Source organism: Ochotona curzoniae, unplaced genomic scaffold (assembly GCF_017591425.1).
Source record: "Ochotona curzoniae isolate NIBS_2020 unplaced genomic scaffold, NIBS_Ocur_1.0 contig_2688, whole genome shotgun sequence".
NCBI classification, from domain to species: domain Eukaryota; kingdom Metazoa; phylum Chordata; class Mammalia; order Lagomorpha; family Ochotonidae; genus Ochotona; species Ochotona curzoniae.
In genome coordinates this window covers 19,853,161-19,878,280 of record NW_024465553.1, presented here as the reverse complement: position 1 = coordinate 19,878,280, position 25,120 = coordinate 19,853,161, and the positions used below count along the sequence as shown (strand labels likewise).

The 25,120-nt window shown below is 52.7% G+C and overlaps 1 protein-coding gene across 3 annotated transcripts in view; it reads right to left on the bottom strand.

The window, feature by feature from the left end:
- The window catches only part of MAP3K9 (mitogen-activated protein kinase kinase kinase 9), a 62,200-nt gene extending 47,596 nt beyond the window's left edge, over positions 1-14,604 (bottom strand). For 2 of the 3 annotated variants that reach the window (XM_040975363.1, XM_040975364.1), the window contains exons 1-2: positions 14,047-14,580; positions 8,117-8,530 (exon numbers count right to left, since the gene is read on the bottom strand). In XM_040975363.1, coding sequence (XP_040831297.1) covers positions 8,117-8,530; positions 14,047-14,452 — 820 coding nt within the window. In that variant the 5' untranslated portion in view covers positions 14,453-14,580. Of the gene's footprint in view, positions 1-8,116; positions 8,531-14,046 lie in introns of all 3 variants that reach the window. The other variant, XM_040975365.1, reaches the window with a different exon arrangement.
- Between the last annotated feature and the right edge of the window lie 10,516 nt (positions 14,605-25,120).

The window sequence follows — 25,120 nt, the reverse complement described above, 5'->3', positions numbered from 1 at the left end:
GCAGGCTCCTGATGGGGGGGGGTGAACTGAGTGGACGCTGTAATCCACACACATACCTGTGTGCACTGGGTGAGGTGGGTGAAGGCACAGAGACTGTACTTCACCACGGCAGCAGGGACAAACAAGAAAGCAGAAGAGGGCAGAGGGGGAAGCAATGTCACCCATCAGATCCCACCGTCATCCCACTGCTCCTAGCCTTGGAGCCCTTGCCATGGAAGATGTTTGAATCACAAGCCTTTACTGGCTTGGCAACCACAAACCATAGATAAAAGTGCTCGGTGATCACTCCTTGCCCTCTGCGTGGAGGAGCAGGGACTGCCTGGCAGTGGACGGGCTGTGTCCTGACTCACTGCCAACCTCTGCCATAGACACCTGTTCTCCTCTATGCTCCAAACCTTGTGCATGAGGGACAGGACAGGGGAGGCCAATGCTGTGCCTTCCCAGGCCAACCCTAAAGCTTCCCCCACAAAGCACACTCCTGATGAGGCAGAACCAGGATCCCGCTATTCTTGGGTGAACTCAGAACTGTACAGACCCACACCATGTCATGTTGCAGTTCCCCAGAGGAAGCACAGGTCCATTCCTTCCATCCCTACTTCCTGGGCAGGTGAGCACAACAGGTGTACTCAGAAGCTGCTGGGAGATGCTCACAGACCTACACCCCAGGTGAGCAATGGCCCCTGAGGTACGCTCAGGTGTCTCGTAAGATAGTCTTCCTCCTGAGCAGAGATGTTCTTAACTCCTCCCGGAAGGTGATGATCAGCAAGCTCCCTGTCCCCACACTCTCCTCCAATATGCTGCCTATCAAATCAAGCACCAGAGAGCGTCTGAGGAGCCTGAAACAGGGTCAGATTCACGACCAGAGCAGCCTACAGTCACTCAGAATCCCAGGTTAGTAGCTAGGGCAGGGTCATGCCCAATCGAGGCATGCAAGAAGCGAAGGGCCTTTCCATCCAGAGGGTTCACGTGGTTCACAGCACCACTTCTTCCAATCCCCCTCTGAAGTCCCACTCTCTGCCCTGGTACAAAGAGGCCCCGGATTGCCTGTTCTAAACTCCCCTGGAAAGACAGTTTGCAAGCTGCTCGTCTTTATGGCCCTTACTTCCCACCCCAAGAGTTCCAAAGTTCCGGTAGCGGCAAAGTCAAAAACCCCTCTGTGAGGCGATGCCTTCTCATGGAGCATCTAGTGTTCACTAGTAATTGGCCCAAACAGGAGCATTCTGAAATAACCGGTGAAGCCAAACGTGTCTTCTGTGATAGTCATTTAAAACGTGAGGAGGCCCCACAATGTGAGCCCCGTTTTCCACCATCGGCCAGACACTGTCTGCTTGGCTATGACAAAGCAGTGGCTTGGGAAGGCCTCTCTCCTCCCAGATGATGTAGGAGTCAAAGTCACAGCTCCCTGAATGACCATGCAGGGCCCTATCCTGGCAAATGTGCCCCAACTCTTCCTAAATGGTTGCATTGCTTTTCTGGTTACAGATGTTTTAATCCTGTACACAGTCATCTGAATTTATGTAACATCTATAGATACAACCTCTGCTTAAATAAAAACACAACACAAACAGCAAGCAGAAACAAGAACCTAATAAAATAGAAACTTCTTGCTATAGCCCGATCTTGGGACAGCTGGATGTAAGCACAGTTTGAGTTTGGAGCAAATATGAACAAGAAACAGAGCTGAGGCCACAGAGGGAAAGCTGAGGTTCAATTTGTGTTTCTGGGAACAAAAACGCATCTCCTCCCTTCCACATCAGAGGGCCTGGACCAGACTCCCAGCTCCAGCTCCCCAGTTTGAGCTTCCTGTACAAACAGACTATGGGAGGCAACAGTGATGTCTCAAACTGTTGGCTTCCCGTCACCCACCTGGGAGACCTGGACCGAGTTCCCAGCTCCCAGCCTCCAGCTGCTGTGGACATTGGCGGAGGTGAGGCAGCATTGGGGAGCTCTACTTCTCTCTGCCCCTCATATTAAAAATAAAAATTGTGCTTTTAGAAGGACCCCAGGGAAAGAAAAGGGAATTTTTTACCTCTTACATATTCTAGGATCTTCAAGTCTAGAGGTGTCAGAGGCCTGCAGCTGAGGCACTGAAGGACTGCTCCCCTGCAGTTCCAGATGAGCGGATGATGCACCCCACTAAAGCTCCAAAAGCAGGTCTAGCCCTGCTACACCCTGACTCTGGGGAGTACCGCATCCTGCAGAACAAGGAGCCCAGGAAAGTCTCCCACCACAGTCTGTTCCCAAATGCCAGAGCAGAAAGAAGGCCATTCGGGCAAACAGGAGCCCCACATCAAGTTCCCCCGGTCTCCACTGAAGTACCACATCTCAGGGGGACACTCTACCAAACACAACCTAAAGCTCCAAACAGGAAATAGACTGATTCTTCAACTCTAGATACACCGGGGGAGGTGACGAAGAAAACGAGGGCCACTTCCTTTCAGCACCAGGAATCGCAAGCGAAGGAAGACATACGACAGTGTCACTTCACACTACTTCTCTTCAATCATGTGAGAAAGTTCACGGAAAATGGAAATCAAAGGAGAAACAGATTTTGGTGCAAAATGCCTGGAACTGGGGTACGCATCCTGAGTTAAAGAGCCCTGGGTTTGACTCCTGATTCTGGCTCCGCAGCCTGGCTTCCTACTGAGGCAGGCCCTGGGAGGCGGCAGTGATGGCTGGGTCTGCCCACCCCTTCTCCTGTGGCAGACCTGCTTAACTATGCCATCTAGACACTTCGTGCCATCCAAGAGGAAGGGGCAAGGGGTTGCGGTTGGGGAAAATCGTCATCCTCTTTAACTTTCTTGTGGCTCTCAGTTTTCTCCTGTGCTTGCTGATATTATAGCTTCCAGGAACACCTGTGCCTGGGAGAAGTGGCTAAGCTAGGAACTCCTGAGTCTCACAGTGGGCACTCTTGGTTTCAGTCTCTCTGCCCATCTCTGTCCATGGAATCCCGTTCCTCTGTCAGACGCTACAACCAGGTACAAGGTACTGCCGACAGCAGTGGGATGAGGGTCTATAACCCATCTGGGGAACAGTATAATTTGCCATAAGCTCCCCAGGACACAGTATGGGAGTTAAGTCTGCATCTTTCCTAGCCACCAACATGAACCTGATAACAGTATTTGTTGCTCTTTGGGGGAGAATATTCTTCTGGAACTCAGATCATTCTTATGTCTCAGGCAGCAGGCCTCTGGCTGCCTGAGGTTGGGGCCAGACATCCCAGTGTTTCAGTCACTGTCCCGGGTGCCATCGGCATTGTTGTGTGGTAGAGAGAGCCCTTGTCCATTCCCCAGCACAGAAGGCTTTGACCACTGGGTTAAATCAATTACCTTGCCAATATCAAATGCATGGCAGCTGTGTTAAGGGATGATGCTCCATCGGTCCCATGGATTGCAGGGAGATCCAACTAAAACCAACTAAAAATTGAATTTTTAATCTTCAATTTGTCTTCAGATTTTCCCCACACTTGAGGGTACTTCAAAAGGTTCATGGGAAATGGATTAGAAGTTTATTTTGGTGTCAAAAAATGTTGAAATCCATGTATAAAAGGAGTCTTAATAAAAGCTCCAGGGAAATGCATATTAATGCATATTAAACGCTATGCATAAATCTCAACACTTTTTTTAAAATGAAATTCCAGAAGGCTCCTATCCTCCAGGTCACTCCCCCAATGCCTGCTAGAGCTGAAGAGCTAAAGCTGCCAACCAAGAAGGCAGTCCAGGTCTCCCACAAAGGGGGCGGAGAGGCGGGGGACAGGAACCAACCACCTGACCTTGGCAGCAGAGGAGGGAGGGAGAGGAGTCCCACTGCCTGGGGCAAAAGCATTTTAATTATCATTGAGAGCCCAACAGAGCCATAAAACCAGCCAGCTGTTCCATTCTATCAGGCCAGAGGCAGTCAGAGATGGTGACAGAGAGGATGCAGCATTTTTCAAGGTGCTGAGTGCTTTAAGCTACTGCTGGGTGGAGGGACAGAGACCGAGTGGGGTAGGCAGGCAGGCTGGTAAGCAGGCAGGCTGGTAAGCAGGCAGGCTGGCCTTTTCCACGGGAGCCACTGCACAGCTATGAGGAGCTGGTGGGAATTGGCACCAGTCAGTGGTTCCAGTGACAGGGTGGAACTGTGACTGGCTGACTTAGGAAATGGCTGCTCAGGGTGGCATGTTAAGCACATCTACCTGTGTACTATGTGCACCTCAGATATCAAGGGATGGAAAGCAGTGCCTCCCCCACCTGGGAAAGAAAGGAAAAGAGCCGACTGAACAGGATGCCCCAGAGACACTTGGGGTGCGACTTTCCGAGGTTTTTCAGTATTGTCCCATGGACGGGTAAGATTCCTTCAGCTCCAAGAGGCCCAGCACGTGCCCAAGGTCAGCTGAAGCCTGATTCAAGGGTTTCCCAAACCCACCCTCCAATGGGAAGGGCTTTCTTCTCAGGTTACAAAACCCTGGGGGGCAGAAGGAGGATGAGGAATAGCTAATTTCTAGGTCTCACTCTCACAGGGCAGGGCACTGTGACTGTTGGGGTGAGCTGGGACGCAGAGGCACAACCACCCCATCTGAAGCAGCTCAGCGGCTTAGAGAAGCAGGCAGGAAGCACCTGTAAGTCATTGCAACCACAAGGCTCTGAGACGCCCAGCCCTGTGCCCAGCTCTAAGGATGGAGCAGCAGTGGAATGAGTCGCCCTTGGCCTGGTGAAGCCTGGTCAGGGATCATGTGACTGCAGCATCTTCTCTCAGCAAGGCCATCTGTCACAGCCCGAGCGGCAATGGGAGGTTAGGAAGGAGCACCTGTGGGCTCCTGTCAGCTGTCCGCTCCAATCACCCCTCGGCAGAATCCAATTCAGGGGGAAGGGGATGTTCAGCCCTGCCACGTGGAAGCCGGCAAGGGAGCAACCTGGGCACATCTTAGACGGATACCAGGTGCAAACAAACCTACTTAAAGATCACAAAAGGACGACAGCTTTGTCTCTTGGGTAACAAAAGGCCATTCAGACCTCCTGCTATCTCCTGCAAACAGCAGCACTGTGGCAAAGCAGTCTGGATTTCACTGGGTAAGGACATGGCCTACAACACTGGCATATGTATACCAATTTGTATCCTAGCTGCTCGCATTCCGATCCAGTCCCCTGTTCATGGCCTGGGGAAAGCAGATGACCCAAGGGCTTGGGCCTCTGCCACCCCGCAGGAGATCTGGAAGAAGCTCCAGGCTTCAGTGTGGCTCGGCCCCGGCAGCTGCTCATCTGGGGAATGAAGCAGAGATGGAGGGGCTCTCCTGTGCCTCTGACTTCCTATAAATATTCAAAAAATTAAGGCTAGATTCCCGCACACAAATCCCCTGAAAGATAAAACCTTGCATGTACAATTAGAAATTATGCTGAATTTTGAAACTTCATCAAGGAAATAGAAACCTTCAAATGCTATTATCCTAAGCCTGTTTTTTAAATTATTTTCTATTATTTTCCATGATACATTTTTTTTAAATTGGAAAGTCAGATTTACAGAGAGACGGAGAATAAAAGAGAAAGGTCTCCCATGGCTGCAACAGCCAGAGCTGAGCTGATCCAAAGCCAGGAGCCAGGAGCCTGCTCCCATGTGGGTGCAGGGTCCCAAAGCTTTGGGATATCCTTGCCTGCTTTCCCATGCCACAAGCAGGGAACTGGATGGGAAGTAGGGCAGCCAGGACACAAACCAGCACCCATACGGGATCCCAGATCATGCAAGACAAAAGCTTTAGACACTAGGCTACCATGCTGGGCCCCTAAGCCTGTTTTTGAAAACGAGACTGATTATGTAGCATAACTTCATTTTACCTCATTTTCCTATGATAAGGACATGAAAAAAAAGAGGAAGAAAACTCAGTTTCAATATCACATGTTAAACCAACACATCTGTTGCTTTTTACTGCCTCACCCGAAGCCATTTGTAGGTATAAGTTACTCGGAAAAGTAGCCACCAAGAGTTCTAAACTATTCAAAGAACTAGACTTTGGAGGAAATGAGCACCAGCAGATGGGCAGAGATAAGGGCTAAGGAAAAAGAGAAGGCACTGCAGTCATGTCATCTGAATCCTTCACAGGCATCACACCTCAAAAAGGTCTCCAATATTCCATGTGCTTGCAGAAAGGAAGTCTTCCGCTGGAAAGGGGGAGGAATCCATGGATAGGAAGAGACTCAGGTAACAAACACTACTGTGAGGTCATGTGGAAAGTAGACTTTTGGCACGGTGAGTAAGCCGATTGCATCTCACGTGGGCGTGCCTGGGTTCCAGGCTCAGCTCTGCTTCCACTCCAGTTTCCTGTAATTAACGTAAAACCCTGGGAGGCAGTAGTGATCTATTTTCCATCTGCTGGATAACTCCTCAAATGGCCACAACAGCCAGAATAGGCCAATCCAAAGCCCGGAGCTTGGAGTTGCTTCTGAGTCTCCCACATGAGTGTAGGGACCCAAAGGCTTGGGCCATCTGCTGCCGCTTTCCCAGGCACATTAGCAGGGAGCTGGATCGGAGGTGGAGTAGCCGAGACTCAAACCAGCACCCACTTAGGATGCCAGTGCTGATGTCACGGCACCTGCCCCAGACTGGAGTACCTGATTCCCTGCCACCCACACGGCAGGCCTGGACTGAGTTCCTGGTTCCTGATTTGGCCTTGGCCACACTGGCTGCTGAGGACATCTGAGGAAGTGAACCCCTGGATGGTTACCTGCCTGTTTCTATCTCTCTGCCTTTCCAACAAAAATGAACAAATAGACTTGTTCAACGACCAGGGAGACATGCTAAATGTAACAGTGAGGTGAACGTTCTTGTCTTTTTATTTGCGCTTTCTAGTTGTTATACAACAAGCACTTCCCATTTACAGAATTTTTTGTAAAGTATTTTAAAAAGTAAACACACTCAGTACTTACCAACCAACAGAGAAGCTACAAATGTGACAAAGTAAAATGTGAAGGATTTCTGGCTGCAAGTGGAAAGATGCAGAGGAAGTTAAAGTTCCTGGGACCTGTGCTGCCCCCCCCTCTCGGGGCTGGGCCACTCCACGTGCTGTCAGGGAGCCGCGAGGCTCTCTCCTGCTCAGCAGAGGAGGTGAGAACCAGCAGGAATCTCCGGGCCACAGCAGCCCAGGCCCAGCTCCTGCAGATTCAGCCAAGGGGAAGGCAGAAACTTCCAGCAGCTTACCACCTAATTACATCTGCCCCTGAGTCACAATCCAGGTTAAGGATTCTGCGTGTTTCATCCACCTTTACTCCTCGGCTCCCTGCTATTAACCACGAGGAGGTTGTGGCAAAGAGTAGCAGCCCTGGGCGAGGAGGAGGAGCGTCACACCACTGGCCAGGCTGCGCTCTCCAGACGGACACAGAACTCACCTTCCCTTCCCGCAGTCCCTTCTCTGTGGACACCTCAGGTTGTAGTGTTTAGGTCAATCCTAACAGAGCGGACGGGTTCATTCTGCCTACTTGCCCCATAAAGAGGAAGATGTGCCTCATGACGGCATACAGACTTCCCTCATGGGGAGAAACAAATCCCCAGGTTTACACAGCACGTCACAGTCCATCTCGCCCACCGAAAGGGACGTAGAATTGTCCCGGCCCCCTCAGGGGCCTCATTCTTCCCCTCCAAAACCTCTTTTTCTTGGTTCTCATCTCATTCCTACATCTCAAGGATGGAATGCTTTCTCTAGGTGCTTCTGTCTTTTTTTTTTTTTTTTTAATGCTTTGCTTTATTTGAGAGGCAGAGAAGAGACTATGGGGGCGGGGGGCTAGCTCTCCATCACTCCTCAAATGCCGCTAATGCCTGGAGCCGGGCAGGGCTGAGGCTGGGAACTCAGCCCAGGTCTATCTCATGTGGGCGACAGGAACTGAAACACACAAGCCACCCTGCTGCTTCCAGGGTCTGTGTGAGCACAAGCCAGACACAGGAGGCGGGGCAGGTATCAAACCCAGACACACGGCAGACACACGGGTGGCAGGAATCTTACTTGACAATGCGGCCACTAGGCCAAGCGCCCGCCTGGATGATGAAGCAAAGGGCTTATTGTCCCTAAGTTCTACTGGGAATCCACTCCTACTAAAGCTGCAGGCTGTCTGCAGGTGCCCTTACCCTCCCAGCCCCACTTCATCATACTCACTGTTGCTGGACTTAAGGTCTCGGTGGATGATGGGGACGATGGCCTCGTCGTGTAAGTAGTTCATTCCTCTGGCGATCTGCACAGCCCAGTTCACCAGGATGTCCGGGGGAATCCTCTTCCCAGACAACACCCTATTCAGAGGCCCTCCACGGGCAAACTCCATCACCAGGCAGAGGTTGGGTTCCTTCAGACACACCCCCCTGAGGGCGATGATGTTGGGGTGCTTCAGCATGGCGAAGAGCTTGGCCTCCTGACGGACGTTCTCTATGGTCTGGCTGATGTCCTCATCGGGGTCGTGGCGAGCAGCCTTCACGGCCACCTCATCCCCGATCCAGAAGGCACGGTAGACCTTTCCGAAGCCCCCAATGCCAATGATCTCTTCCAGAGTCAGCTCCGCAAAGTCAATCTCTAACACTGGGGAGAGCAGACGGAAGCAGCTGGTCAGTGACAGCCTGAAAACACCATGCAAGCATCCATCAGCCGCCCTTCTCCAGCATCCCACTGGAAGATGAAACTCATCAGGGCGGGAACTGCAATTAACCTGCTTTTCTTCTGCAGGATCATGAGGGACTAGCACATAGTAGGCACTTAATAACAGGTGCCAGGTCCTGTCCTGGCAACTCTGCTTCCGATCTAGCTCCTTACTGATGTGCTTGGGAAAGCAGTCGAGGATGCTCAAGAGCTTCGGTACCTGCACCCATTTGGGAGCCTAGGATGGAGTTCCTGGCTCCTGGCTTCAGGCTGGCCCAGCCTGAAGCCATTGCTGTCATTTGATAAGCAAAAAAGAAGATGGAAGTTTTCTCCTCTCGTCCTAACTCTGCCTTTCAAATAAATAAATAAATCCCACCTGGCAAGTCAGGCAGGATCCTGCAGCGAGGTCAAGCACTTTAACCCAAACAACACTGGGAAAGCTCTTCCGCAGCCTCACTCAGCTTTACTGTGCATCTGCTGCTGAGCAGCATACACCCCAAGGAGAAAGGCAAGACCCACAACGCAGCGGGTCGATGGGGGTAGGGGATGACCAGAGGCTTGGAAAAATCACAAACTACACACAGGACAGGGGGTGAAGAGAAGGACCAGGAAAAGGATCCTCAGGCAAGGGATCATCTGAAAGGGCACGGAACACGGAGTGGGAGGGGTCCAAGGGTCACACTGAGACCCGGAGGAGACCAGTGTGTATAATAACAAGACAAAGAACACGGGAACGAGAATGCATGGCCTTCGGGCACTTGCGGAGGTCTGCTGTGGCCAGTTTATATCCAAGAGGATAATGAAGCTTTTCTTGGAGCAGCCGAGGTAAAATGTTTTTAAAGCCATTGTGAAGGACTTAAACTTCACACTGCAAATAACAGAAGTATCTTTCAGAAGGGGAACGCTGTTAAATCAACAATTTAGAAGGACTGACAGTAGAAGCCCTGCCCTGGACAAGAACTTTAAAAACCTAAGTTTGAAATCCAAGTTTTTTCACAATATACATTTTTTCATAGATGTTTTGAAAATGCTTTGTATGCATGGATTTGGTTTCAACTTTTTTCCACCAAAATAACTACTTCATTCCTTTTGCCATGAGCTTTTGCAAGCACCCTCACAGAGCATAATCTAGAAGATGGAGAGCCTTCAGCAGAAGGCACCACACAGGAGGTCACAGCAGGAGCCCAGGCAGGCTGCTCTGCAGCAGCAGCGAACACTAGAGGTGCCAAGTCGGCCCAGGAGACATCAGGACCTGACGACTGAGACCCACGGAGCCTCATGACAAACATCTGGGCCCAGTTCAATCCCCCAAGTTCGCAGTGCCTCAACAAACCCACCGAGTGCCCAAGGCCCCAGATCCTATCTGTAAAAAGTCTGCTTGGAGGGTCCGGTGCGGTGGTCTTGCAAATAAAGTCCTCACCTTGAACATGCCAGGATCCCATACGGGCACCAGTTCTAATCCCGGCAGCTCCACTTCCCATCCAGCTCCCTGCTTGTGGCCTGGGAAAGCAGTAGAGGACAACCCAAAGCTTTGGAACCCACACCCGCGTGGGAGACCTGGAAGAAGCTCCTGGCTCCTGGCTTCTGATCAGGATCAGGCACCCAAGTCTCACATCAGGGTACCCAGGTTCTAGCCACGGCTCTGCTCTCCCTTCCAGCTTCTTGGAGAAGCAGCAGGTGAAGGCTCAAGCATGTGTCCTCCAACACCTACATGCAAAACCTTCAGTTTGCAGCTCCTGGCTTTGACTGACCCAGTCTCAATTATTACGGTCATTTGGGGAATAGTAAACAGATAAATGGATAGGCAGATATCACACGCTCTCTCAAAATATTTAAAAATAAGTTAAAAAAAAGAAATAAAAATTCTCTTTGGTCATGAAGGGAAGGAACACATTTTTCTTCTCTCCCAGCTTTGACACAAATGAAAACACCTGTCTCTATTTCACAAATTTGTATTGTTATGTCCGCAGTCTAAGAACGTGAATGCTCCTTAAGAGAACCATGTGCTGTGTTTTCTCTTGTACGTTCCTTTCTGCTCTGGACTGCAACATCGCTGTGGACACACAGCAGGGATTAAGCATGGAAATACAGGAACCTTAAAAAGACAAGCATCCAAACCAGAGTGCTGAAAGAACAGCTCCTCGGACTGCATTTCACAGAAGGAAGAAAATCCCCATGGAAGGCCACGGATCTGGAGCTCATGATTTAGTTAAGGAAATATCAGGACAAGCCTTCAAGTGCAAAACACAGACCACAGCTGCCTAATGAAAACCAGGCAGGCCCCGATGGTGGAGGAAGGGACTCCGTCCCCAGCTCCCCGCTAAGGAAAGAACTACATCTTCGGTTGCAGAGGGCACTTGGGTCTCTCCTTCCCATTCCGGCTCCAGACCAGACCTGGTTTTAAGTAAGAATCAGGTCAGGTTGCATTTAGCAATTTTTTTTTCAGTGTCTGCAGCAGCATATTTCCAGGAATATCAGGAACAAAACCTTCTTTCTTTCCTTTTTAGAGCCAAGACATAATTCCTTCTCAACCGTATGCTTCAAAATAATGTACAGACACACTCTGATGGGCTTTGGGCAAGACACATCCAAAAATGTTAGATACATCTGAAAATACATCCTTAGCATGTATCGAATAAGAAGTACAAATTAATAACCTTACTCTATGACTTGTTTGGAAATGGGCACAATTCTCTTGTTAGAGAAACGTTTTGTCATAACAGAAATATCTTCCAAGACAACACATTTGTAACCGACCGTTTTTCCTCTTTGTGTTCCTGACTATCTGTTATTTACGAAGACCCAAACTCCAGTTATCCACACAGGAGAGAAGCACCATCTCCAGGTAAGATGGCTTAGAGCATCCCGTCAAGTTCCTTCTTGGAGCCAAGATTCACATCCGCTCTTTCTGTTTCGGATAAAGTTTAAAACAGCACTGTCACCTGAGAAAGCAACCCTCTAACACCTACAACTGACCGCGACTGCTGGGTTCAGTCCCTCCCACTTACAATTCAGAATGTAATGTTACAAGACACGCCCCGGGGAGAAGTTTAAGGAGAACCCAGGGGACACACCTCAGATGCTCAGTTCTAATGAATATCTGTAGACAAACGTGTCCATCACCTTTATTTTCTGCCTGACATTAACTGAAGTAGACAGGATGTACAAATTGGACACACACCTGTCAGCAGCTGCCCACCTGCCCACCTGCCCTAAAGTGCTTCAATGAAATCGAGTATTGACACAGCTCACATCCCTCACAAGGCCCAGAGCCATAGCCTGGCGGCTAAAAGTTCTCACCTTGCATCCACTGGATCACATATGGGCACCAGTTCTAATCCTGGCTACTCCACTTCCCATCCAGCTCCCTGCTTATGTCCTGGGAAAGCAATAGAGAATGTCCCAAAGTTGGGACCCTGCACCCACAAGGGAAACCCAGAAGAGACTCCTGGCTTTGGATCGATTCAACCCCAGCTGCTGCAGCTACGTGGGGAGCGAACCAATGGATAAAGGATCTTTCTGTCTCTCCTTCTTTCTATACATCTGACTTTCCAATAAAAATATATCTTTTAAAAAACAGAGAGATTGTGCTCATGAATGTCACAGAACTCTACATAACTTCCCCACTCTGACAGTAGCTGTCTTGAAAAAAAACATTTGGCTCAACCCCGGCCACTGCAGATGTGTGGGGGGACAATGGGTGGGGATTGTGGCACAGTGGTTAAACCACTGCTTCTGATGCTCCCAACCCACAGGAGAGTGTCTGGGTTTGAATCCCAGCTCCACTTCCTATCTAGTTTCCTGCTAATACACACCCTGAGACATAGCAGATGGTGACTAAGTGCTCGGGACCCCGCCACCCTTGCCTTGCACACACCAACATCCCACATGGGCACTGGTTCACGTCTTGGCTGCTCCCTGCTTGTGGCCTGGAAACACAGCCAAGGGTGGCCCAAAGTCTTGGGACTCTGCATCCACGTGGGAGACCTGGAAGAAGCTCTTAGCTCCTGGCTTTGGATTGGCTCAACCTTGGCCACTGCAGGGAGTGAACCAGCTGACAGAAGACCTTTCTGTTTCTCCTTCTCTCTGCAAATCTGTGTTTCAATTAAAATAAATAAAATTTTTAAAAAGAAACTAAATGTTTAAAGCTGGTCCTCAGTAACTCTTTTTTTCCAGAATCAACTAAGACACAAAGTACACAAAAATAAGGAACATTAATAACTGCCAAGGCCCAGCGCAGTGGCCTAGCAGCTAAAGTCCTCGCCTTGAATGAGCCAGGATCACATATGGTCACCGGTTCTAATCCCAGCAGCTCCACTTCCCATCCAGCTCCCTGCTTGTGGCCTGGGAAAGCAGTCAAGGACAGCCCAAAGCTTTGGGACCCTGCACCTGTGTGAGAGACCTGGAGGAAGTTCCTGGCTCCTGGCTTCAGATTGGTGCAGCTCTGGCCATTGTGGCCACTTGGAGAGCGAATCATCGGATGGAAGATCTTCCTCTCTGTACATCTGACTTTGCAATAAAAATAAATAAATCCTTAAAAATAAAATAACTGTCTATTAACAAGAACACTTCTAATAGGGCAGAAATGACAGTCCATCTCAAATCTCAAACAGTGCGAGCTGCACTATCAGACGCTTCTGCTTCACTTCTAAAACGACCCGCCAGGATTGCTTACCGGGTTCCTGGGACTACTTCACTCCTGGGAAATAAACAAAGAAAATATCCTGACAGGCTGTGGAACAGGGGCTCCCAGGAAACTGACGAAAACCAGGACACTGGGAGAAAGGCCCCGCGAGGGACCCAGGGCATGGTCTCCCTGGGATCTGGCCAGTGCCAAATATAGGCAAGGATCTAGGGTGAAGAGAAGGTGCTGATGGTTCGTGTGTACAGCCCAGCTGTCTCAGGGAACCCCGACAGGGGGCGGGGAGGGGCGGGGGGACACCTGCTCCGGCTTGCAGGGGTGGGGGGGAGTGGGGGAGACACCTTTCCCTCCTCCATCTCCTCTGACCCAGCTCTCCCTTTCTGCCCGGACTTGGTGAGACTCCTAAAGACACAACTTCGAAGTCTCAGAGCTGGAGCAACCACAACGTCAACAGGGGATTTATTTCAAAGGCACATCGGCCTAGCCTCCACTAAGTCTTCCGGGACTCCAGAGCCAGCCCAGCTCTGCTGGAGACACCCCCACCTCTTTCCAGGCAAATGCCTGGAAGGGACCAGGACAAGCGACAGAATTAGCTCCCCGGGCTGGCTGGGCGCGCGGGTCAGAACAGCGCCCACCTGGAACCCTTCCAGACACCCGGGACGCGGAGCAGGATGGGGAACCCGCGGAGCCGCCGAGGTAGTTCCAGGCAGGCCCTCGGGCTCGCTCCGGCCGCTGCAGCCCGAGCGCACGCACGCATGCCCACACCGGGCGGCCACCACCCCTGACCCGCCCGGCTCAGGTCCCGCCTTCTCCTTACACTGAATAGGCGGATAACAACCGGGGTCCTCGCCGCCGGGCTGGCAGCGGCTGGAGAAGGCGCTGCGCGGGGTCACGTAGTTGCTGGGAAAGATGCCCACCCGCTGGTTCAGCTGCCCGGTCCACCAGCCCTCGTCGCCGGACACCTGCGAGTCCTTGGAGAGCACCTCCACCACGTCGCCCAGCCGCAGGGTCAGCTCGTCCTCGCCCGCCGCCTCGTACTCGAACACTGCCGTCCAGTAAGGCAGCGGAGGGTCCGAACCCAGCTCCCCGGGGGCCGCCGCCACCACCGCCGCCGCTTCCTCCTCCTCTTCTTCCTCCTCCTCGGCCCCCGCGCCGTCCTCTCCCGGCGGGGCGGCAGCGGCGGCGCTCGCCAGGCAGCCGAGAAGCGCTCTGGAGGGCTCCATGGAGCGGCCGATCCATAGGGTGCGGGGCTGCCGCCGCCCGCAGGAGCCGCCGCCGCCTATTGTTCATGCGGCTCCGCAGAGGGACCCCCCTCCCCCGACGACGACGGCCGCAGGTAGGGCCCGGGTTGGCGGGGTGGGGGGGAGCGCAGGACCGGCGCTCCGGAGGGGCTGGCGCGGCCGAAGGACAAGCGCGCGCGGGGCGCGAACGCTCACCGCCTTCTTCGGGGTGCGGCGGGCCCGCGTCCCCGCCTGCCCAGCTCGCCCCCGGCGGGCGGCGTGGCCACCTCCTCCGCGGGTACCTGCAGGTGCAGCCAGCGTCCGCCGCCAGCCAGGAAGCCAGGCAGCCAGGCAGCCAGCCGGCCGCCGCTCCCCTCTGCGCCCCGCGCCCCGCCTCCCGCACCGCCCCGCACGCCCGGGACCACCTGACGCGCGCCTGGCTCCGCCCCAGCCCTGCGGGACCCGGGGGAGGTGTGGCTTCCAGGGCGCCCCGACCCGCCCGCCCCGCGCGCCAGCCGCCTTCCCATTGGCCACCGCCGCCCGGTGCGCAGGTTCCCCTGGCCGTGGTTGGGGCAGCCGCGCTGGGCGCCCTGCAGGTCCCTGCGCCTTCGGGCCCACCCCGCCCCCTTTGCGGGCTCTCTCATTCTCAAACCCCAGGTCGGCCCCCTCGCTCTCTCCATTGGTCCACGGCACCTGTCCGTTTACGCACCGAGCGAGTTCTGTTCCTCCGGGTGGGAGGAGACTCGGGCCTCATTGGGTGCGGGAGAAGGCGCGGGTGGATCCCCAAAGGTAAGGCCGAGGCTTCGTTCGGTCTGGAAAAAAACCTGGCGGAAGGGCCGCTGCCTTTGTTTTCCTCAGCTGGTTTGGGGCTCCACCGGGCAGCACCGAGGGTCCTTAAAGCGGAGGAGAGGTGAATGGAGTTGCGCTCTTTTCCTGTCCAGCTCCCCCCACCCCGGCCGTCCTTCTTGGATCTGCCGCTGCGAGGGTCCAACCCGATGGGTCAGCTTCCCCCTCCGCCGCCCGCCCACCCGGCACAGCTCCCACCTCGGAGTCTTTCTGCGCCCGGTGGAACCTGTTAGGCCCGCTGGAAGGCTCATTCAGAAGAACGCAGTTCTTGCCTTTATGCGTGCCTGCCGGAAGGCGGTTCGACCCCTTATCCTGTGCTTGCCATTTATTCAGGCGTTAGGAAAGAGGGAGGTGGGCAGGCCTGGCGTTTACCCTGTGCTGTTAAAGATGTAATCATTTGTGTGAAAGGCAGAGTTAGTGAGGACACCGAGAGCTCTTCATCCGTTGGTTCACTCCGCAAATGGCCACAATGGCCAGGACTGAGTCAGACCTAAGCCAGGAGCTCAGAGCTTCATACAGCTCGTGGGTGCAGAGGCTCCAGCCCTTGGGCCGTCCTCCGCTGCTTTCCCAGGTGCATTAGCAGGGAGCTGGATTGGAAGTGGAGCAGCCGGGACTTGAACCAATGCCCTCATGGGATGCCCTTGTGACGGGCAGTGGCAATCACCCTCTTTCCTCTGTTGCAGCGGTGCAGGGGGTTCTTTGCAATTTCCAAGCCGGACCTCCCCTGCCTCGAGTTACCTAAGCGCGGTAATGGAGTCTGCCCATCCTGAGGGTGAAGGTGGTGGCTGGAAAGGCTCCTGTGTTCAGGTGGGCCACACATCCCAGGTTTGCACGGCCCAGCCCAGCATCACACACATACATGAGCGCAGAAAGAACAGTCAGGGTGGTCCGGAAGGACGGTCAGGGTTCAACCCTTGCCTTTGATTCCTACTGCGGTCTCCTACCAGTGCAAACCCTAGGAGGCAGCCAAAGAGCCCGAGACACTGGGACCCTGGCTCCCGTCCCTTCTGGTCCAGGCCCCCTGGCTCCCGTCCCTTCCAGCCCAGGCCCCTGCAGCTGTTTGGAGAGCTGGAGAGCAGTTAGGATGGGTCTGCTCCTTTTCCCATCCACACCTCCAAAGGACCAGAGAGAAGAATGACAGTGAGGGCAGCTCTAACTAGTGGAATTGTGGGCCCAGCACGATAGTGTAGTGGTTAAGGTCCTCACCTTGCACGCACCAGGATCCCATATGGTCACCAGTTCTAATCCCAGCAGCTCCACTTCCCATCCACCTCCCTGCTTGAGGCCTGGGAAAGCAGTCAAGGACAACCCAAAGCCTTGGGACCCTGCACCCGCGTGGTGGGAGACCAGGAAGAGCTCCTAGCTCCTGGCTTCGGATGGGCACAGCTCCAGCCTTTGTGGTCACTTGGGGAGTGAACCATCGGATGGAAGATCTTCCTGTCTGTCTCTCCTCCTCTCTGTATATCCGCCTTTCCAATAAAAATAACCAAATCTTTTTTTAAAAAAATTAGTGGAATTGTGTGAGCGATGTTTATTTCTATCAGGTTTATCTGTAATTTTGAATATTCTACAATATGGTTTTCTTGATTCCTCTCCCTCCTGCCTCCCTACCTCCATTTCCTGGAAGAGAGCAGGAAGGGAAAAAAAAATACTGTAATTTTCTGTACAATTTAAATCTTTAATGCCATCTTATGTGCTTAGGTTCTCATGAAGAGTCAGTCATGAAACATTTCAACGAGTCCTTCAGTAAATATTTGCTCAGTGGGTAAGTGCTAGGAAAGCAAATGAGGGAAGCTGCTGCATATTCAAGTTGTCTGGCAGAACTTGAAGGACGGAGCTGAACAAGAAACTGGGCCTGGGATGGGGTGGAGAAGAACCTGTCCTCAGGAAAGAAGGGGTGAGTAGGCACAGCCAAAGAGGTGGGGAGGCATGGAGGGGGGCCCTACCCCCCGGAGCAGAGGATGAGAATCCAACTGAAAAGGTAGGTTGGCATCAGATCGTCAAGGGCCTTGTCATCACTTGATTCACACTGTCAACGACTTAATTGATTATTTGTAATTATTTAATGCCTTGATTTAACTCCTTGTTCACCAGGAGTTCAGGGACCGGTCTTTCTGGTTTCCACGCTTCTCCTCCTGGTACTTGGAGAGTACCTAGCACCCAGTTGTCTTGCCATGCCTATCTGCAGCGGGGTGACGGGCTGGGAGAGCAGGTTGAGAAGCCTGCGGTTTGTTTTAGGGGACCAACAAGGCTCAAGGTTTGGAACACGGATGTGAGGTCACCAATTAGCACCTTTGTTGAAGAATAGAATACGTGAAGAGTGGAAGATAGTCAGGTCAGGTGCAGAGGGTGCACGCAGCCTGATGCGTGGAGAGGTGTGGGGATGTCAGATAATGCCATGGGTAATCATGACAGACGTTGCAGCCAGAGAAGAGGAGAGGATGCAAAAGGGGAGTGAGGGGAAAAGAAACTGGTGAGATTGTTAAACACCTTGAAAGCCACATGGCTAATCCTCCACCTTCAAGTGCCAGCATCCCATATGGGCAACAGTTCATGTCCTGGCAGCTCCACTTCCCATCCAGCTCCCTGCTTGTGGCCTGGGAAAGCAGTGGAGGACGCCCAAAGCTTTGGGACCCTGCCCCTGTGTGGGAGACCTGGAAGAAAACTCCTGGCTCGTGGCTTCAGATTGGCTCAACGACAGCCATTGTGGCCATTTAGAGGGTGAATCAGCAGATGGAAGAGGTTTCTCTGTAAATCTGCCTTTTCAATAAAAATAACTCTTTTTAAATAGAATTATTTATTTACTGCAGCACTCACTAGCCCAGTAAGGGAGTAGAGAGGACCTCCCAGCTGGGCCACTGCTCCTGCTGGTGAGCGTGAGGCCTGGGACTGGGAGCAGACCAGGCTGGGCAGGGCTGTAACACCTGTTGGCCTGTATGTGAACTGGGTGGGGAGAACCAGGCTGGGCTAACCTGTTGTATCCACTGGTATGAGCCAGAGTAAGTACAGGCAGGTTAGGCTTTGCCATAGCACCAGCTGGCAAGTGCTGGGACTGGGGACAGGTCCTGTCCAGCTAGACTGCAGAACCGCCTGGAGTGTGTGCCAGATCCAGGGCAGGGAGTGGATCAATTGGGGAGACTGTGGGCACCTAATGGGCTGCAACTCCCACTGGTAAGCATGAGAACGGTTACCAGAAATGCCAGGTGGGTTCTTTCCTCAGCTTATTATAGAGATAGAATGCCCAAATCTGTTGCAGACAGAAACGTTTATTTGCAAAGGCATCAGGTGAGCAGGGAAGAGAGAAAAACAGAAAGCAACTCCGGAGAGAAAGCCGGGAGGTGGGGTGCCTCTGGAAAGGGCAGGGAGAGAGACACCAAAGGTTTGAGAAGGGTCTTGGGATGTTAAGCATTCCCTGACCCCTCCTTGTTGGGCGGGGAACCTACAGGTCAGATGTTCCCCACTGGTGGTCTCTTAATCAGTTAGGAAATGGGCAGGCAATGCTGGTGCCACCCACCTGAAGGTATGGCCAAGACCTCTGCAGGCCTGGATGGTCTCAAGAACCAGGACTGGGAGCAGGCCTGGCTGGACAGGGGTGGCACCCTCTGGCACGAGTGAGGGCTGGAGGGTGGAGTCGGTTGGGTTGAGTTAGGCCTCAACATCCAATGATGTGTGTGAGAGCTGAATGGGATGTGGGACAGACCAGACTGCCACGCATGTTGGCAGGCACAGGAACCAGGGCTGGGGACTGGTCCACTGCGGGTCATTGGGAGTTGCTCTAACTGGACTTCACCTCCCCATGGTGTATGTGAGGGCTGAGCATGTGGTGGGCGGGTCAGAGCTGGGCCACAGCACCCATTGGTTGGCACAGGAAGGAGGGCAGAACAAGTGGATCAATTACCCCAGTGAAACTTGACAGCAATCTTCTGGGCAAATGGAGACTCGGAGGTGGACTAAGACAGCCATCGTCCTTGGAAGGATTTCATCATCCTTGGAGCAGCAATATCACAGCATCTCAGAACGGAACTCTCAGAACATGCTCCACATCGGGGACCCTGGGAGGACACTGGGTACTGGGGAGGCCAGCATCTCCCCTCCTCCAGATAGGAAGAAGAAAAAAAATGTGTAAACAGTGTGTGTGTGGGCGGGAGGGGCGTGGACCTTCTACACAGTAAAAAAAAAAACAATAATTATTTAAAAGGCACAGACAGAGAAATTCTACCTGCCGACTCACTCCCCAGATACCAACAATAACCAGACCTGGACTTGACCAGACCCAAGAGGTAGGAATTTCATCTGGGTGTGTCCTGTGTGGGTGGCTGGAATGCAAGTACTTGAGCCATCAGCTGCTGCCCCCAGGTGTGTAAACAGGAAGCTGCATTCCAAGTAGAGTAGCTAGGACTTGGCCTAGGCGCTTCAATAAAGGATGCAAGCATTGCAAGTGGAAATTCAACCCATTCCACCTTCATATCTACCCCAGTTTCCCCTTTTTTAAAAAAGATTCTTTTGAAGGGCAGAGTTGCAGAGAAAAGGAGAGAAAACCACAGTGGCCAGGGAACTGAACCAATCTGAAGCCAGGAACCAGGAGCTTCCTATGGGTCTCCCACACAGGTGCAGGGTCCCAAAGCTTTGGGCCGTCCTCTACTGCTTTCAAAGCCAATTGCAAGTCCTCAAAGCCAATGGCAAGTCCAAGCAAGCTGCAGGTCAAAGCTACACTCAGCTCTCCCACAAGGAGAGCAGGGATCAAATACCTGAGCCACCTCTGTCATCTTGCTGGTTTCAGAAGCATGGAGCTGGATGCACAGTGAACAGTCAGGACTCACTGACCATAGGCGTCCGCGTTGTGGCTCAGCCCGTTAAGCTGCTGCTCAGTGTACCAACTTGGTGGACAGGCTGGTCCTCTAGGGAACTGGATGTGTCCCCCTGGGCCATAGCTCCAGGCTTCTCCTGCTTAGCTACCAAACCTCTGGCTGGTCTGAAGACACCATGGGTCCGCTGGTTGCTGGTCACAGGTCTTGCACCTGCAGGGCACCTCCGCGTTCCTGGCCTTGTCCACCTCCCGTCGGGTTCGCCCTCCGTCTGCCACCTGTGCTTGTCGTCCGAGCTGCCGCGGAGGAACCTGAAGCTGGCTCCGTGGTCTTCTGGAACGCGTGGACTTGCACACTACACGGAGGCTCTGGGGCTCCTGTCCTTGCCCCGAGCCTTGGGTCTCTGCAATCCGCCTGCCATCGGGCACGGTTGGGGGCTGCCCACCTCTTCTGCAGCCGGACCACCAAGGGCTCCCCTGGTCATCCTGCACCCCGGTGCTCCCTTCGGGAGCCGCAGCCCCTTTGTGCCCAGGCCTCTTGAGCTGGAAGGTGCACGCCCGCTCAGCGCTCCATGGTGCAGATTGTCACACAGTTAAAATCGCCCTGTAAAACTTTTGCAATTGGATCAATGAACTGTGAAATCACTTTTTTGGGGGGTACATATGAAAGTGTTGTTAGCCGCACAGGAAGGAAGACCCCAGACCTCTCTTGACACTAACCATCCTGTGAATTGCAACGAGGACAACGGAGGCCTTAGCAGGGCCCTGCAGGAGGGCAAGCAGTCCATTCTTCGGGTGTTTCTCCCTCTCCGGGACTGGAAACTGTCCTGATACCATGTAATCGGGTAGTGGGCCTCCTTAGCACACCGGGCGCATGGCTCACCTGGCGCTAACCTGCGAGTGTGTCTCGGGTTGCCAAGTACTCAAACTTTGTTCTGGGAATCACGGTGTTAAGAAAAACTTCGGCTCACTAGTGTGGCTTTGGCGTTTGCGCCTTTTTGTCGGCTTTTGTTATTCTGTTGTTGTTGTTGTTAAGCAAGGTGTGTCTGAATGCAGGAGCCAGACCTGTTTAGGAACGGTTTTCGCTGTAATGCCCGTCAGAGACAACGGTGGACAATGGCGCCGCTGCGTGGTGATGGGGCGTATGGCACTTTTTAAAATTCGCCTTGCTTCTAGGTTCACGTTTCCGTGCTTGAAGCAAACCTAGTGGTCACTGGGTGGCGCCCTTGCGATTCGTTAGTGTGGAAAGGAAGACGGAAGGGCAGCGTCTGAAGCTAGAAGGGAGATCACCGGAGCTTCAGTCAGGCTTTGTGCCTCGGTTAGGGGAAACTTGGATTAATCTAGTGCAAACCCTGAATGTCGCATTCAACGATCTGAAGCCTTCAGACGGTGAATGACTGATTCGGGGTCCACAGCTGGCCAGAGGATGCCTGGGCTTTTGTTCTTCGCATTCATTTGTTCACCAGATATTTACACGTGTGTCTGCCCCGTGTCGAGCCACGGTTCAAGGCATCAGGGATAACCATAGTGACAAGATGGGCAAAATTCCCCCTGAAGGAAGGCAGACAGCTGCGCAAGAGGAGGAAATGCAGAAAAGTAGGGAGGGAGACGGGAAGTGTTAAGAGGGCTTGTCCGGCAGGATGGCTCACTGGCTAGATCCTTACTTTGTACATGCAGGGATCCCATTTGGGCGCCGGTTCTAACCCCAGTGTCTCCGCTTCCCATCCAGCTCCTTGCTTGTGGCCTGGGAAAGCAGTCGAGGACGGTCCAAAGCCTTGGAACCCTGCACCTGTGTGGGAGACCTGGAGGAGCTCCTGGCTCCTGGCTTTGGATCAGATCAGCTCAGCTCTGGCCAGCCATTGAAGCCACTTGCGTTAAACTAGTGGATGAAGGATCTCTCTGTCTCTCCTTTTCTCTGTAAATCTGCCTTTCCAATAAAAATAAATAAAATTTTTTTTTTAAAAAAATGAAGTTGGAACAAAACCCAGGAAGTGTTGAGGAAACTGGTCATGCAGATAACAGACTCCATTCCTAACGAGACTGCTGTGGCTGGCGGGGCCACAGGGGACTGACGGGAGCCAGGGCGGGGACCCTGTGATGGAGCGCAGCCTACTGGACAGGGGGAGGCCCTGGGCCCAGCGACCAGTGGCCAGAGTTTTGAAATTCGTGTTGAGGTCAGACCGTCTGGCTTTGTACCCTTTACCCTGTTGCAAAACGCTATGGTGTTCATCTCACGCAAACTAGACGTAAGTTGTTCTACGTTTAGCACACTGTTATGACCTTGCCCTGTTTCAATTCTTTCATAGGTTTTTAAAAGACTTATTTTATTTTTATTGGAAAGTCAGATATACGGAGAGGAGGAGGAGAGACATAGAGGAAGATCTTCCATCCAATGATTCACTCCCCATGTGACCCCAACAGCTGGAGCTGAGGCGATCAGAAGCCAGGAACCAGGAACTTCTTCCAGGTCTGCCACTTGGGTGCAGGGTCCCAAGGCTTTGCACCATCCTCGACTGCTTTCCTAGGCCACAAGCACGGAGCTGGATGGGAAGCGGGACCACGGGGACTAGAACCGGTGCCTATATGGGATCCAAGCACGTGCAAGGCAGACAATGGGATGGGACTGAGGGCTTGGGCATGAGGGTCACGCACCTGGGGCAGGTGGGACCTGGTGAGGCAGTCACTGTTCTGGACTTTCAGGGGATTTTAAAATGCTCTCACCTGCACTTCCTGCAGGAGTCGCTGCTCACCACCCCAGGGAGTCTGTGTGATGGATGGGGGAGGGGTGCGCACACTTGAGCATTTGTTCTGTCTTTAAATGTTTGTTGCTGCATGCCCCACCCCGGAATGAATCCTTGTTTTACTATCCTTGCAGTACTGGAATGTAGTTGAAAGGAAAAAACAATTACTTCTTAAGAAAAGAAATTAGGGTAGAGAGAGAAGAGGGAGAGGTGAGCAAAGAGAAAGCTGCGGCTTGCTGGCTCACTTCCCAGACGCCCACAGCGGCTGCGGCTGGGGCGGGAATCCCAGGCTGCATTGTCGGGGGGCGCCCCTGCCTCCCAGAGTTGATGAAAGCTGGATTCGGTGGGTGGAGCCAGAGCTGTGAGTTCAACCCCAGGTACCCCATGATGAGATGTGGACATTGCAACCATGAGGCTCAGCACTTGCTGGCCGAGTTTCCAAAAGCTCGAAGCAAATGGAGTTAAAAGACAATACGGGGTGAGCCTTTGGTTTAGTGGTTCAGTCGCTGCCTAACGCACCCATATCCCGTTCTGCATGCCTGCATGTTAAGTCCTGGCTCTGCCTGCTCCCCATGCTCATCCGAAGAGGCAGCAGGGAACAGATCAGCTAGCAGTCCGTTCCAGGCTCCTGAGCGCAGTTTGATCTGACTTCCTTGTAGCAGGCATTGAGGGCACGCACCACGGAATGGAAGACCTCCCATTCTGTTCGTCTGTCTTTGTCTCTCTCTTCCTTTCAAACAAAAATCATTTTTAAAAGATAACCAGAATTTTCCATTAATGTCCTGAAGCCCTTCAGTTATTAGGTGATACTTTAGTTCTTGTAGGAGACACCAGTCGGATGCTCTACCCAACCTCCCTGCTGTCCACTGAGGTTGATGGAGCTAGGTGCAGCTCCCTGGCTCAGACCGGGCTGTTCAGGGTCCCCACTCTAGGTATGGGATGAGAAATACAGGACCCCAAAATGCTACTAGCTGAGACAAGGTGAGGAGAATGTCAGGATCTTAATCCAATCTTTTTAAAAAAGATTTATTTATTTATTGGAAAGTCAGATATACAGAGAGGAGGAGAGACAGAGAGAAAGATCTTCCATCCGATGATTCACTCCCCAAGTGAGCCGCAACGGCTGATGCTATGCCAATCCGAAGCCAGGATCCAGGAACCTCTTCCAGGTATCCCACACGGCTGCAGGGTCCCAAAGCTTTGGGCTGTCCTCGACTGCTTTCCCAGGCCACAAGCAGGGAGCTGGATGGGAAGTGGAGCTGCTGGGATTATAACCAGCACCCTTATGGGATCAAGGCGAGGACTTTAGCCACTAGGCCACGGCGCTGGACCCCCAAAACACTTTCTTAAATGAAAAGAGTAAGGGCCAATCAAGGCTGCAGCCTCCAGCCCAGGTCTCCTGCCTCATAGAAATGCAGAAAGCTCTGGGAAAGGTCTAGAAAGCACGCTGAAGTGGATGAGAGAAGAGACACAGAGATCACTGGCCTGGAGATGAGCTGCTGCTGGGAAAGCCAGAACTGGCTGACTTCAGGTCTGTTCAGGAATAGCCGCAACCAAGAAACTCTATCACCCAAGCTCTCAAAACAGACCCACTAAATACCTTGCCAAGCTTCCCACTGCCACAGAACTCCAGATAGAAACATCCTACAAAAATAATTTTCCAACTCATCCTTCTAAAATACACAATGGCATTCCCATTTGAAGGGCAAAATAGGGAAGAGACAGGTGGTAAGTGGCTTGCCCCACATCACAGAGCAGGGCAGCAAAAACACTAGAAATAGGTTTTTAGGAGCTTGCCAGGAACTGCCTTAGAGCTCACAAATAGCCGGCCGAGGAGTGTTGCAGGTTGCTATTACTGCCTAACAAGCTACTCTAAAACGCAGCCTCTTAGAGCAACAACACGCCTTTGCTCATGACTCGGCAGCCAGGGCTGGGCTCACCTGGGCAGTTCTTCTGCTAGTCTTGCTTGGAATCACACATGAGCTTGCAGTAATTGGATGCAATGACCGGAGCAGAATGATCAAAAATGATCTCACTTACAGGACTCGAGGCCCTGGTGCCAGCTGTCGGCTGTGTGGCTTGGCTGCTGTCACTCAGTAGCCTGGAGTTGTCTTACACACCGAGAAGGCCCTAACAGGAGCTGCAAGGCCTCCTTCCTCCAGGAATAGCAGTGCTCAGGCCCTCTTCTCTTCCAACTCTTACTCTCCTATCTGGGCACGCTAATGGGCGAAGCCTAGTGACAACAAAGCCATCTTCTGCAAGCTAGAGGAGAAAGTCTCC